The sequence below is a fragment of the Melopsittacus undulatus genome, chromosome 8 (genome assembly GCF_012275295.1).
Source record: "Melopsittacus undulatus isolate bMelUnd1 chromosome 8, bMelUnd1.mat.Z, whole genome shotgun sequence".
NCBI classification, from domain to species: Eukaryota; Metazoa; Chordata; class Aves; order Psittaciformes; family Psittaculidae; genus Melopsittacus; species Melopsittacus undulatus.
Window position 1 is genome coordinate 1,710,344 of NC_047534.1, and position 15,747 is coordinate 1,726,090.

The window sequence follows — 15,747 nt, forward strand, 5'->3', positions numbered from 1 at the left end:
TTAGCAGCTACTTTCAGCAGCCCTACCCATAATCAATCAGCCCCCAGGCAGGTTGCTCACAGCCCATCACAACCCAGGCAGGTACATAACACTCCTGAGCCAGACAATGGCATTCCCATTCCAGGCTTTACCATTAGACAATTCCCCTCTTTTCAGATGGAATCGCATTTTCAACACCGGCACTTAGTTGCCAATGTTCAGTGTTTGGCAGCATGAGCTGGGCATAGACTTGCTAAAATGGTCGATTGCTAAAATACAATAGGTGGATGAGGCAGCTCCAGGTGCTCATTTGCTTCTCCAACCTCTGCATTTCAGTTTTTCATGAGCTCTGCTCCTCTCACTTATACCTGGAGCAAAGCAGACAAGATCAGCCCCCAGTTTACCTTTGGGGTTATACTTGTCATGGTTTCAGGGCACGAGGGAGATGCTTTGCACTGTGGTTGAGTGTAAGAACTATACCTGCACCTATCCAATCCATGCCCAAAGTCAAGTGTAGATTGTCAGAGAAAGCCTTTTTCTCATACATAAAAGATTATATCATCAGAGTGAGGATTATACTATAGATAAGGGCTGCTATAATGCATTAAAATTGAGAAGTAGATAAATAATGAATAGATATGCTATTTACTTACAGTAAATAAGGTGTTCCTAACCCTTTCCTTGTGATGGTAAATCCAGGCTGGAAGGGGTAACAAAACCCTTGCCCTCACCTGCCCCCTCTCCTGCACAGGGTGACACCCAGAAGCCTACATCCATTCCAAGTTTAGTGTAGTGCTGGGGCTGCCTTGGTTTCACTGTTCCCTTTTCACACCCACAGTGAAATGACAGAGCATGATGTAACCGTCAGCACACCCAGGGACTAACAAACTGGCTTCTATTGGAGAGCTAGGAACAGGAGAGCAGCCAGGAAACATCACAGGGCAGGAATGGGAACTTCTTACATACCAGGGCAAAGCAGAGAACATGATACAGGGCCTGTGAAGATCAGCGTTTGCACATCCCTTCCCTGTCTTTTGCTCTCCCCCTTGGACATAACAGGAACAGGGACCTTCTACTACTCAGGAATGTGAGGTGAGGAAAGGTTATATAATTAGAAGCATGCACGAAACCTGTCTTGGAAACTGGGATGAGATGACACACCAGTGTGTCTTCCAGGGCAGCAGCAGGAGCTGTGGCGTGGCCACCAGCAGAGCCACATTCCAGAGGCTCAAGGACCCTCCCTGATCTCTGCTTGTCCGGGCTGAACTTGGACAAAGCATCCATTTAAAGACAAACCCCAAGCACACTCCCCATAGAACAGAGCTGACAATGACAGCATTTCCATAGAACTTTACTGGAGTTAACTCAAACACAGGGCCCAGATGTACAAAACTTTAACAGCAGCAGTTTATTTAGAACAATGAGAGCTGCAAAAACCTGAAATGTGCAAAATAAAACAACTCACAGATGATGACTGCTGCTGCCTGCCACAGTACTGCAGGCAGGTATCACAGCAGGGCAAAAGATACCTATCAGGCTTGAAATACTTCTTCATTTCTACCTCCACAGGTCAAACATGAACTCTAACTTAGAACTAAAATGAGGTTTTGAAAAACCCAGAGCTATCACCACCCCCTAAGTCACCAACTGCAGGAAATAAAACCACATACAACCTGCATCTGCATCTGAAACTTGTGCTAGGTACTAACAAAACAAGTTATTCACTGCATGAGGCCTCTTCAATCTGCTTTCTTGAAGCAATAAGAACGCTTCAGTTAATGCCCTTCAGCCTCAAGAGCAGGTTATTTTCATAACACAAAACAAAAAGGGTGTGCAAACAGCATTTCAGTGCATGCTGTCACTCACACACCTGGGCAAAGGCAGGATGCCTTGTTTTAACCCTCTGCTCTCCGCAGTTCTGCTGCAGATGGCTCCCATAGCACATCTGCATAACAACAGAAATAAAGACTCATGCTGTGTGCTTCATTTGTGTTTCCCTCCCTCATTCTAAACACCGAACAGCATCTCTCTGTAGAACAGCTTTTTAAGGAAACTGAAACGCATTCCCATGATTAACACATGGACCAACAAGAAAGGAAATTCCCCCAACACATCTGTTGGTGCAAGGAACACAGCCTGCTGCTCCCCACCTTCACCTAGGATCTCACTTTGGATTGGTCTGAGGATGATTTGTAGGGGCTCCAGAAGTGATTTCTCACATTGAGACAACTTGAGAAACATTGCTGAAGATTTTAACGGATTACTAAATGTCAAATAGGCTCATGAACTTCACGACTTCAAGATGACCTGTAGCATCGAGGGGCAGGTCCTTCAGTCCCTGGGAGGGAAGAGAAACAGGTAGTATAGTTCAGTGATTTTTATAATGTCATTATAAATATCAAGGACTTATGACATCTAATAGAATCCCAGCCTGCTTTGGGTTGGAAGGGACCTTAAAGCTCCTCCAGCTCCAACCCCTGCCACGGGCAGGGACCCCTTCCACTGGAGCAGCTGCTCCAAGCCCCTGTGTCCAACCTGGCCTTGAGCACTGCCAGGGATGGGGCAGCCACAGCTTCTCTGGGCACCCTGTGCCAGTGCCTCACTGGGAAGAGGTCTTCTTCATATCTTACCTAAATCTACCCTGTTTTCATCTTATCGTGCGATACATGACATATTAAATGATGTATTGAAATATCCAATTGATAAGTAATACAGTTGTCACTGATACACTTTATTGTTAAATTCTAATACATATTGATACTCACTGTATTCTGAAAGAAGCTGCAAAGATGCTTTGCCCAAGGACACCTGAAAACCAGACACAGAGTCTTAATCCACCTTCTCATAGGGACACACGTGCCCTCAGTTTCTGCCACTCCGAGTTCTGCATTACAAGGCTTTACAAGAAGGCCAGTCTAACAACTCACTTTAACGTTCAAAGAGAAATGAAATAAGGGATTTTATTTTCTCTGCTACACACAGCAAAGGCTGGAGAGAAGAAACAAGAATTTCAACTTACCTGCCCCTGATTTCCACTTAAGACAGTTACCAAGAGGTGGATTCTCAACATTACTCTGCTGCCAGCAGCTATGTGTGAATTAAAAGTGCCAGAGCAATTACTCTGCCTTCTAGTATACAACCAGAGAGTCAATTAATTTAGAAACTATTATGTCAATACATTAAAGTCTATCACTCTAAAGCCTAGAGAGCTTTACTGCGTAACACAGGAGAGCAAGGATTACACTTAGAAACAGCTCAAGGTTTCAAGTGACACATCAGTGCTTCCTTATCGTTTGCAATCCAAAGTACTCAGACTCTTTCAGGACTGTTTTCCCCACCCCCTGAAGCTCTGTGCTGCTGCAGAGCAAGTGGTGTCTCTTAAAAGGTAATGACAGGCACACAATGGTGTTCTCAGTTTGCATCACAGTACACACACATTCCTCAAGCTTTAGGTTTTGGTGGGGGTTTACTCCCTCCCCACCATGTGAAGTATTTCTTACAAGCTTAGTACTGACCCTGTTCTCCCACTGTATTCTGTACAGATGCACAATGATACACGTTTTGAGCTACTTTTAATTATTTTCTCTAAATAAAGCCTTATACAGTATTAAGCCTCCTTAGATTCCAGCACCAGCTTTGTTCCAAGTCCTACAGAGGTTTTTTGGTTGCTGTTGATGACAGTGATGCTTAAGTAACAGAACTAGACTGTACCCCATGTAATCTTGATGATGGGTCAGAGTTGCCAAGAGCAGACATGCTTTTCACAACACTGGGAAGTGAGGAGGCCATTTGGTTGCAACAGGTAACAGAACAATTTCAAGTCTACCCAGAGCATCATGTTCAGTACCTTTACCACTGCTACTGACAAGGAAGAAGAAAAACCCAGGATCAGTTGTGAATTAAGACAGTTAAAAGAAAACAACCACCAGCATTGCAACACACTGATTCTCTACCCGGCTATGATGAAGATTCACACTTACATATCCAGATTCTCTGTAATAATATTCAGACTCAAGAGGGCAATGGATTGCATCTTCGGATTTCTGCAAGTCAGGAACAGGCAAAGGAATTCACCCACATACAGGGGACCAAGGTTTTGCCACCTAAGCAATACAAAACCAGGAAACAGAACACAGCTGTGCAACAGCAGAAACAACTTGTCTACTAATTCCTGGCATCATATTTGCATTCTTGACTTATCCAAAGCCCTGGGCTGGCTGGTTTCAAAGAGCTAAGGGTCACATCTCTGCTAAACATTACTGCTGCTCTTACTGTTTCCATAGACAGACAGACAGACAGCAAGCTTTTACTCACAGCTTTAGCATTGTTGTTTTCTGACCATGTAGATCTCTCAAAATCAGGTCGACAGTGCCATTGAGAACGGTTTCTTCATGGGAAAGTTGGTTCAATAATAGTTTCAAAGCCCAAAAGTTTCTCTAGGAAGAGACAAAGTAAGACCAGTGATTCAACCCAAGTGGCAATCATTTCTTAAAAACCAGACTAAGCTGAAGGTCAGAAGCTCAAGAGGAACAAATCAAGTTAAATATGTCCAAAATCTTCAAGTCGGTGTTACACAGATTCTAAATATCATTTGCTTCCATCTTCTAGATCAGAAATCAATAGCCAGGACTCACCCCAAAAGCCAGGACTATTTCTAAGAAGGAAGTCAAGTATGGAAGATCACAAAAAACCATCTGTTGTATTGCTTGGACTGCGACAATAAGACTAGTCTCTTGGTAGAACTACAGGGAGAGATAACAAGAAGAGACATGTATTTAAAAGCCCACTTTCCCCACTACTTGCCTACCTCATCCTGTCAAATCAGCACTAAATCACTACCATTCTAGATAGACAGGTTAGATGTCAGACAGGACATCCATGTGAATCTTAAGAAGGCCAAAAGAATGGGGGAATAGGTGTTTATTTTTGGGAACATCAGGTGAAACATGCTATGAAGCCCTCCCAGAAACATGAAGCAGAAATACAATTAAAGGGAAAAAAATGTCTGGCCCAGGAATCACATATTTGTAAGCTGTATTTCCTCTACGGTAGGAAAATACAGATGTACTGACTGTATTTAATACAGAATATATTCCAAGCCATTTTCAGACATGTTCCACTATATTTGAAACTGAAAATCCTTCAGAACAAGCTTAGAAATCCCGAGCTATTCCAAGTTTTGAGCCAAACACTGTGTCAAGTCTCAAAGGGTAGTCTCCTGTTTAAAACAAACCAAGATCACCCTGTGAGAAGTTAAGACAGAATCGACTACCACCAGCCCTCCCACTTTACAAATGTATAAATCTGGACAGTTATAAAGCAAGACTTGTCCTAGGTTGAAGACAGTGTCAGACCAGAGCAAACCCTAATTGGTTTCTTACTTCAGATGTCTGCTCAAGCCTTTAGACTGTGCTAAGAACAGTCTTATGCCAATTCCTCCCCCAAAAATCTTCAAGCTCCCTTTAAAAGCCTTTAATAATCCAACTGTTTTCAACACTGTTATATCTTCAAAGCACAATAACATAAATAGTAATTTTTCTTATTGCTATGTGCACACTTACTTCAGGAGAGAAAATATAAGCTCGGAAAGCAGCATGATGGTTGTTCTTCAGTTCCTCCAAAATGTTAAAACTGGCAGAAAGCACCTCCTAAAACACAAGTAATGAGTTACAAGGAGAAGGATGTTCAGATACTCTACAAACAAACAGTGCCCAAGATGTTCTTTAATGTATTTTTACATATTTTTCTTAAACTGCTTCACTATCTATTTTGTTATCTGATCCATCTCAACAGTAAAAGATACAGAATCAGTATCAGGCATTGAGCTGCATGCAGAATTAATCACTGTAGTATTTAACACTCCTGAATCACAACATTCTGCCCATACAAGAGTATTTGAGGAACTGTAAAGTTAACCTTAGCATTTAGAAGAACAAGCCAATGCCCACATCAAAGGAAGTCCCATAAATCCAAGACAAGAGGTTCTCCCATTTCACAGGACTGTTTTAGTTACCTCTTGGTAGTCAAGTGATGGCTCTCTCAGCGGTGCAGGATATAGGTGCCCACTTTTTCCCAGGAACTTGTTACTGCCCAAGATCATAATGAGGGTACTCCAGCATTTAGGCTGCAACACAGCAGAGCATATGTTTGACAAAGCCAAACCTGTTCACACAAGTACAAAATATTCAGAGGTAACAAGGTTTTGATAGTAAATCCTTGCATTAGGGAAGTAACTGGACAAAACAGGTAATATAGAGGGGCCACAGAAGCACAGTTTTAGGAAACTCACATTCCTGTAGAGCGACACACTGCTGTGAAGCATTCTCAGGGCTTGCTTAATCAGAGCACCTTCTCTCAAGGGTTGCCCTGTAAGAAGAAGAAAATAGCCAAACCATCGTATATTTCTTGAATAACTACAGATTAGGAAACTGAACAGGATATTTACTTGCAGGTATGCTTCTACAGAAACCTAACAAAGAAACAAGTGTTTACAATTGTTTTACAGTATTTTGTAGGTTCTGAACTGAAAGATATCAGCAGTAAAATGCTATTCTGGAAAGCTGCAAAGAACTGAATACGATTTAGACTAAGCCATCAGAGCAAGTGACCCAGCACAAAGTCTTCATTATGTACATCAGAGTGTGATAACACTGTCAGTATCTCATACTTCGAAGAATTCTGCTAGTAGTTGAACATCTCCAAATGAAATCAGAATACCCCTTGACAAGTAGCACACACCAGATGATCACAGTTAGCAGTGTCGGGAGTAGTGACAGAATGTAATGCACAGAGCATGAAACCCTTTCCATCAGGAAGCTTTAATTCTCAAGGTCAAAGCTGAGACATACCACAGTGTGAAGTGACACACTACCCCATGTCACACCATGATGCAACAGGGAGATTTATATGTTCATAGGTTGCTTTTGGCAAAACAACTTCACAGTTGATGAAACTAGAGTCTTGTGTGAAGTGCAGCCAAATTAGGGTACACTTCATGCTCAGATATAAAGACATTCTTCCTGCCCAGTGCTATGGCCTATGCCTTAGTCCAGACAATTTATAGTTGGAATCAGAGTCCCTTAGAATGTTATTAATATTAATGAAAAAGTAAAAGCCATAATTAAGATTCTAAACATGCTTAAGGAAGAAATCACACTTGCCAGCTACAACCCAGAGCCCAGGGTGCAGTACATCATCTCCATCAGGGACACTGCCTGTTCTGAACATCTTCAGATAGGCCTCATACTCCGAAGCTGTTAGGCGGCAGGCAATGCAGCAGGTCAGGTTGTTGACAGGAACCAGCAGGGAATGTGAAGCATCTAGGAAGTTTCCAGATTTACACAGATAGAATGGGATTTTATCCTGGAGGCGTCTTAACCTGGAAAGAGAAAAGGGATGAGTATTTGATTTTCACTAATATGAAAGTCTTACTATACATTTTATAGATCAAATTATGTTTGACCACTGGTGAGTTACATTGATGAGGTAGAAGTTAACTGTTGCTTTCACTTAGCAAACAGCTGCCAAAATCCTACTGCTTTTCATGCTATTAGTTTATTACACATTGAAGAGAAACAGGGTAGGACACATTCTTAAGGCAAAGAAATAATTGGGAAGACAAAAAAAACATATTTACCCTTTGATATCATTGCACTTCACAGCCCTCAGGTAGTGAACAATTTCTTTATACCTGGGGAGGAAAGAAAAATATAGTAGGAAAAGCAAGGAAGTGGATAACTATATGTAGGTCAATAAAACATATACTACAATTAATGAAGCAAAACAATAGGTCTTCCTACATGAGATACATTGCACAAGAGGAGACATAACTGGTAGAAAGAGACAGCTGGAATGAAGTTCCAAGAAGCCACCCACTGATCATATCTGTGCTCTGGCAAAATAAAACAGGAGGCTGCTTTTCAATTTAATTCTTTAAGTGGACTGTATTCTTTTAAATGCAGACTTCTGAAGACCCAGAGACTACAACGCACTTTTTTGGCCATCTTCCACCTAGTCAGCCTTTAGATGAACAGAATTTGTTTCAAACATCAACATCTGAAACCTACTGGGTATATAGAAAAAAGGAAATGATCCACTTCAACATCCTTTTTCTGACCCTGAAGCATTCAAAGGCCTTGAGTCTTCTTTGATAAACTTCAAAAAGCTACTGGCCTTCTTGATAAGTAATGGGCACAAAAGCACAAAAAGTGTCTTTGTTTTGCAGGTTTCCCCATTATACAAATCTCAGATGTTAGGAAAACACTACACTGCAGTCAGCACCATGTAAAACAAATGATGTGTTCATAAAATAAAGATACAAAACAAGGTCAAACTGATCTTACTTCTTATTTTCTACCAATCTCTCCACTCGAGCCTCTACAACAGCAATCCATTCCCACAGGGATGGTCTTCTTCCTCTCGTTCTTCTGCGACCACTGGCAGTCCGGCCTCTTAACACAGCAGTCAGTAAAACATTATCCCATGGCACAATATTCAAGCTGGAAGTACAAAAAGAAAGCAATTTTCGACCATGTTTTTTTGTACACCACAACTCCTTCCCCTTAAACAACATGAAGATACAGCAATAAAACAGTTCTATATGGACAACTCAGTCATAAGATCAACAACAACTTTGACTGGTAGGATAGGACAAGTGCAAAGCAGCTAATACTGAAATCTCCCTATAAAACACTGATGCCCATGCTATACAGCTGTTTTCACATCAGGCAACTGTACAGAAACATCTTCTCTAAACAACCCGTGAAGAACATACCTATTTGAGAAGACAAAGCAGTGACATGGAAGTGGGATGGACCGAAAAAAACCAATAAACTTTTCATGCAAGGTTTTGGGGAAGTTGCACAGCACCAGCATCCTCTGAAGTCCGGTTGTGATCCTGTGTTGTGAAGAGAAAAAGACCAAACAAACAAAGAAAAAATCAAATTCTCTTAAATTTGGAGGAATTACTATTAAGTTGTTGTGGGTTTTGGTTTTAATCCTATGGGAAGCTATTCCACACAAGTGCAGGGGCTTGGTTTAGGTTAAAAGCCAGACAGTTTGGATCTATACTTGAATTTGTGCTTTAAGATTTGTAGTGAATAACAGTATTGGTCTTTCATTGTTTTAAACATCAGTGAAACCAAGGTTCTGTGGCCTTAAGTTTTAAAACAAAGATCTGCACTGAGTATATGGAGAAACATGGATGAACCCAAGAAGTAACCTGGTCAACTCAAGCTCCTGGCACCCTCACAGCTAGAGAAACCATTTCTCTCTTACCTGATCACTGGATATAACATAAAGGAGGGTTTATTATTTGAGAATTGGGTGAGGGAGACAAAAAATTCCCTTTCCTTTTAAAGAAATTAAATCCAAGAATAGCAATTTAAAATGAAAACCGATAGAGGATTTAGGTTACACCTGTCATTAGGAGGTGAGAACATATAATTGTTTTTGAGGGCTCCTGAAAAAAAGTTAATTCTTAATTCATTAACCTTCTGGTGCAAGTGAATTTTGGGTTAAAGGTGAAATATAAAGCTAAAATGAGAAATGAATTAAGCCAAGTGAGCTCAATGTCCTCATTCACCAGCCTCTAGAGAACAATGCTATGTTACATCCTTGACTACTCCATCCCCGTGGAATACTACAAGGCTGCTGTTTTGGTCTTTAACAGATCACTATTTACTCTTCGGCTTACCAACCACAAGCAGCTACCTGACACCACCTTCTGGTCTGGCCTTGCAGAACACTCCTAGAGTACTGTCAAAAGGTAATCCATCTTCTTGGCTTCATGCTATTCCCCTCTGAAGCAGCACAGAATGGTTTGAATATTTATGTGGCTCTAAATAAAGCCAGTATTGCCCTTGTCCTTCACAGAAAGGAACTAATATTCAACAAAGCTTTTAAACCCCCTGATTTGTAGTGTACAGCTGTAGAACCTGACAGCATGCTCATGAGGCTGACTGATGTACATTGTTTGTATTCTGCCTGTCCTCACCCATCTGCAGTCTACATGCAGACAGCAGCAAGCTGCTCTTGCTCTGCTCAATACCTAAGACACTACAGTGAGGTTGTGCTCCTGATAAGGAGCTCCTGATGCCACAGAACCAGAAGATTATACACCTGTGCAGGTTTACTTCTGGCTTCTAAGAGCCAAAGCATTCACTTTCTTTATGCTTCTGAATAGAAGTCATTTGAAATTTATTTTAAATGCAAGCAGAAGGTCTGCACCCAGCAACCCCCCCCTTTGTCCTTTCATCATATGGCAAGTTAAGTCTTACCTTTGCAGCAGACAAGTGACAGAAACCATTAATGAAGAAGAGTAACCAAAGTTTTGCCAGTTTCTAAAAGAGGAGGATAAAAGCCCTAATTAATGCTTGTCTTGTTTTCCTGCCTTTGCCCCCTTCTCTATAATCAACCCTTTAAGAAAACCCCCCTTGACTTCTCCTTTATAAAAAGCCTTGATTTTAAGCCCCAAACTATATTAATTTTCCACAGTACAAAGCTCTGCAACCTCTGCTCAAGCTAGACAGTAATCAAGCATGAAACAGCCAGGATATAAACAAGAAAATAAACAGCACCAGTAGTAAAGGCTGAAGTATCTAAACTCTGGTTGCTTTATGTTTCATGCAGTCCTCCCAGCTGACAGGGCAGCCTCCAGACTTAGGGGAGGCAACTCAAACTTCCTACCCAAGGAACATATCACATCCTCCCTTCCTTCCAGGTCTGAAGCAGATGTTTCTTCAGACAGTGCAGCTTGTGCACTCTCCACTCAGGAAAGCTCCCTTGCCCCTGTGCCTTCTCCTGGGGAATTAACCCCAGCAGTCACCATCTGCTGTCTATCAGCCTCCCACCTCCCAGTTCCCCTTGTTGGAGATCATCTCCCCTCCTCGTGACTCAATCCCACTTAACTTCTTCCTCTCACATCCAACCTTTAACCTCCTCTTTTCCCCTAAAGCCCTCCCCATAATCAGTCTCATCTCTCCCTCAGGTGTGCTCAATTTCCTCCCATTGTGCTGCAGCCAGAGCTGTGAACTTTACACCATTCTTACTCTTAATAAATGGAAAACCAGAACTCTTAGTCTCCTCCCTCTGAGGAGCAAATGAAGATCACACACTAGAAGTGGAACTGGATACTTACAAAGCAGGGTCTTTATGAAGCGCTATCTCCTTAGCTGCTCCCAGAAACATGACAGCAGTAGCTTTTGGATTCTCTTTTTCTGCCTGATTTAAGAATTTTGTTACCAGTGTAAAGACTCCAGAATACCTAAGAAAGTGAAGTGGTCTGTAAGATACAGTGTCTGCAATGATGGACTTCATAAACAAGTGGCAATTACAACCATTCTACAGTTTGAGAGCAAACTGACTTGCCTCTCCTTGAAAAGCCTCTCTAACGATTTAATAGCTTATTGGCCAAGTAAGTTCTCAACTCTTCCTGCTGTATCAGGTACAGCAATTCCAATTACCACTTCACCAAAGGAAGTCAAACTTGCACTGAGCAGCATGTACTGCTAGTAGCTGAGTTCTGTTGCCACTTACTTGTATACAACCTCCGTGCTGCGTGATCCGCAAATATTGCATTGCCCAGGGGGGAGCTTTGGGAGGCAAGAGCATTCATGTTGTGTGGGAGGCACTTCCCCAAGCAGATAGTTATTATATTCCACAGAAAGTTCCTGGATAAATTTTTTTAGAAGATCTCCTAAGAGAGCAGAGACAGATGTAAAATCTAGTGCAATGTTTAATCTTTACAAAACAAAAAGAAACACAAACACAGTCATAAGCATCCTGTGTAAAATACTTTTGGTTGCTCATACCCAATCTCACTGCTCAGGAAAGCTTTGTTCCTTCTTTGGGAGGAAAGCAGGAAAGTGCACAGACTGCACCTGCAGACCTGTGTCTACTCTGAGTATAGCCCAGAGGAGCAACAATAAGCTGCTACCATAAAAATCCACCAAGCCTTTTCAAGGAGAGCTGTGGACCAGACAAGATGCCCATCAAGCCCCAGACTGAGTAGCCACAGCGAGTTACATGTCCCAGGGCAGTATGATGTGTACTTACCACCCCGCCAAAGGTCTGCATCTATATCTGTGAGATGCAAATTGAATATTCCAAGGATGCCAGCCATGAAAACTTCACGTCGATTCTTCCAGAACTTGCTTTTGTTGTGTGCATTGCAGTGGCAGATGGAAGGGACTGTCCAGTTCTCACACTATTTCATAAAACATGAAAAACAGGGAAAGGTTGGATAGTTTTCCCCCTCTCAGATGAGCAAATCAAAAGTTAGCTCCTCTGAGTGAAGGTCTACAATTCACTTTACAGACCCAGGCAAAGCCACAGTGAAGTATGTGGACAGTCAGGGAGAGGCTAATACCATAACAACTTGGTATCATAGCTAGCAAATAAAGCCCACAGTAATTTCCTATCATGCCTGAATACCTTACAGAGACACTTCAGGTTGGCACCCCCCCACTGTCACTTGGTGACACAGCACTGTCTTTGCATGTTCACCCTCACTTCCAAAGTTTTCCAAGACAAACTCAAACGACCCAACCTCAACATCCAATTCCTTCAACTCCCTCACTCTGTGTTAGGACAGTCTAAAAGCCTGATATTTCTCTAGCACAGTGAGAAGCAGCCTGATTCAGTAATTTGAATACAAATGAAATACACTGTGTGGCTAAAGCAAACAATTGCTCACACCAAGTGAATAACTACTCCAACAATTGGCTGGACTAGCAAAAATAAACCCAGACAGTGACTATGTTTGTAGAAGCATTGTGAAGAGATAAAGATTTAGGAGAGGTACTGTTAAAATATTGAGTTTCATCTATCCTTTATTCTTTTAGTGTGTTCAAGAGTGATTTCTTTTTCAAAAGACTGTTGAGTAATGGAGTTTACCCAAAGTTGTGAGATCCTCGATTACAATTCTTACCTCAGAAGCTAGCTTATCACAAATATAGCAGTAGCAATGGTCACAAATATCATCATTCTTCTCAACGGGTGAGCATGTTTCACATTCTGTTCGCCTACAAAGTGGAAAAGCAGGGAGGCTGCTTATGAACCAAGTTCATGCTTAGCCAACTCTATTGCTTTCAGCTGCTAGGAAGTTAACAAGGTTACTTGATAAGATGGACTAAACATGGAAAACAAACCCCCCCATTCACCTCCCCACCACTGAGCATACGTAAATGGGTGCGCTGCACAGTCATATCTTGCGTGAGGCAACACATCAGGTTTTTTGCAGAAAGTAACCACTAAATCAAATTCCTTGTCCACAACTTCCTCCAATTTCTCCTCCGGAACAGACGTCTCTGTAGACAAGATGCAGCATAAGTCAGGACAAAGGAAAGTACAACTTCATTACAAGTTCATGCAGCTATTGTGACATTTAAAGACACTTTAGGGCCCAAGTTTTCTGATGGTTTCATATGGTGTCAGTAAGAATGGGTGCTGTGGTTTAGGCCCAGAGCCACTCATTAACTTCCCTGCTTCTTCCCCTCCACTCCTGATGGGATGGGAAGGAGAATGAAAAGAATGTAAACTCCATGGGTTGAGATAAGAACAGTCCAGTAACTGAAGTATAATACAAAACTACTATTGGTAACACTACTAAGCACTACTGAGCAACAACTAAAACATCCATGTGTTATCACCACTGTTCTCAGGCTAAAGCCAAAACACAGCTCTGCACCAGCTAAGAAGGCAAAAACCAGCAGCTACAGCTGAACCCAGGACAATGGTACAGTGGTCTGAGACAGAAACTTCCTGACACTATCAAAACAGAAACAATGGAATAAAAAGGGATTCAACTGACATGGAAAAGCCCAATCTCAGCTTAGTTTATAACAGTTTAAAGCAGAACAGGCAAAGGAATCTCAACAGTTATGAAATAATAGCAGTTCCTCCTGGTTTTTACTTGTAAAGCATTTGGTTTTCATAGTAGAAAGAGTCACTTTAAGCATATCAATAATTTATAATGGATAAAGGAAGCTTTATAGCTAATAAACTTCAGTTTATTTCCAAAGCTCTTTACAGAACTGTTAACAACACGAGCACAGCACTTACCCACAGGCTCCACCAGCACAACTGGGCTCCCTGGCAAGCTCTCACACTCAGATTCATCACTACTGCTCAGGATTTCTGTCACGTTTTCCTCTGCTTTCAATGGCTGCATGGTTATCAACGTCCACGGGAAGCCAACTGTTTGTGAGCAAACAGGACACAAAGTTAGTGCTTACTTGGGAAGTCCTTTCCTCAAGAAGGGAAATACAAATGCTTCTCCCTTTATCTATGTGAAGTTATGCTCACACAGTCAATGCTCAGCACAATCAGCAGCTCAGAAAACACTGCAGTTGCCACCCAGAGCTGAGATAACCCTATGAAAACAAGGGGGTAGGGGGGAGAAAACAACCCCAAACCACTCCATGTGCTGCTCCTTTGGTTTGGTGAGCACGCCTACAGAACAGCTCTTGAACAACACTTATTGTTCACCGCAATGATCACCGCAATCACAGAATGAACGGGGTTGGAAAAGCCTTTAAGGCCACCCAGTCCAACCATCCCCCGAGGCCACCCCTAACCCATGGCACTGAGGCCTCATCTCCACGTGTGTGCACACTTGCAGGGCCGGTGCCTGCAGCCCTGCCCTGGGCAGCCTGTTCCAATGCCTGAGCACCCTCTGAGGGGAACAAAACCCTCTGAGGGGAACAAGACCCATCTGGAGCCCCCAGCACGGCCCAGCACAGACCCTGCTCCCCTCTCCTCACACAAACACCGCCATTACACCCTGTGGCGCTCACCGAGCGGACCCCTGCCCTCCCAACAACCAACCGGTCTCTCCTCCTTTCCACCCCCTTCTCCCCTCAAGCAGGATCCTCACCCCCCTCAGCCTCTTTCCCCCTCTCCCCGTCTCCCACAGAGCACCCCGAACACAACCTCCTGCCCGCGGCCCCGCTGCTCTCCGCCGGGCCCTGTGCCCCGCAGCCCCGCCACTATTTAAACGCGGAACTACTTCCGCGGGGCTGACCGCGGAAGGGGTCCACGACGGAACGCTCCGCCCCGGGTTACTTCCGCCCTGACAGCGGCTGGGCGGCCATCTTTAGTGAGGGCAAAATACGGGCCGCTATGTTGAGGGCAAAGGAAGGGGCCGCCATGTTTAGTGAGGGCAAAGTAAGGGGCCGCCATGTTTAGTGAGGGCAAAGTAAGGGGCCGCCATGTTTAGTGAGGGCAAGCCCAGTGCGGGCAGCGCTGGTTAAACAAACCCTTGTTCCTCCATAGGGTGTAGAATGAGAGGGAAACGGGAACCAGTACAGGGTTCTTTTGACGTGTGGGGCCGTGTAGAAGGGGATGAGGGAGGCGTTGAACCCCATTGCCCTTCCCGTGGTCATTATGGGGTATCACGGCCCCGCACGCCTCCCACAGCCGGGAATGTTGTGTGCATCCCAACACGCTCATCCCGAGCCCCGTGGCCAGGACAGCAGCTGCTGGTGGGGGATTGTGGTCAGCCCTAACCACCACCTCCTGTCGCGACAGGCTCTTCCTATTGCGAACCCAGCGGCTGCGGTCTGTGGGAACACTAGATGGTACCAGAGCTCTATAGGCAGGACCCGGACAGCACAAAACACCTCAGAACCGGGAATTCCGGAACGTGGAAAGATGTAAAGCAGCAATATAGGAATAGTATGGAAAAATAATGGGAAAAATATGGGATAAAGCAGACGAGGGGTCGCGAATAAAATGAGGATGTTTGTGGTGGTCAGGGAACAAGTGGAA

At 43.3% G+C, this 15,747-nt stretch overlaps 1 protein-coding gene across 1 annotated transcript; it reads right to left on the minus strand.

Moving 5' to 3' along the window:
* Window positions 1-1,339: 1,339 nt before the first annotated feature.
* On the minus strand, window positions 1,340-14,961 carry LOC115945836 (uncharacterized). The gene is made up of 20 exons (XM_031045426.2): window positions 14,911-14,961; window positions 14,041-14,175; window positions 13,160-13,286; window positions 12,908-13,001; window positions 12,034-12,184; window positions 11,515-11,674; window positions 11,117-11,242; window positions 10,257-10,319; window positions 8,753-8,875; window positions 8,322-8,477; window positions 7,616-7,669; window positions 7,140-7,357; window positions 6,269-6,345; window positions 5,993-6,103; window positions 5,541-5,627; window positions 4,614-4,721; window positions 4,294-4,415; window positions 3,960-4,082; window positions 2,745-2,787; window positions 1,340-2,317 (listed from the first exon to the last, which is right to left on the minus strand). The coding sequence occupies exons 2-20, from the start codon at window positions 14,147-14,149 to the stop codon at window positions 2,243-2,245; spliced, it is 2,127 nt and encodes a 708-aa protein (XP_030901286.2). The 5' UTR covers window positions 14,150-14,175; window positions 14,911-14,961; the 3' UTR covers window positions 1,340-2,242.
* Between the last annotated feature and the right edge of the window lie 786 nt (window positions 14,962-15,747).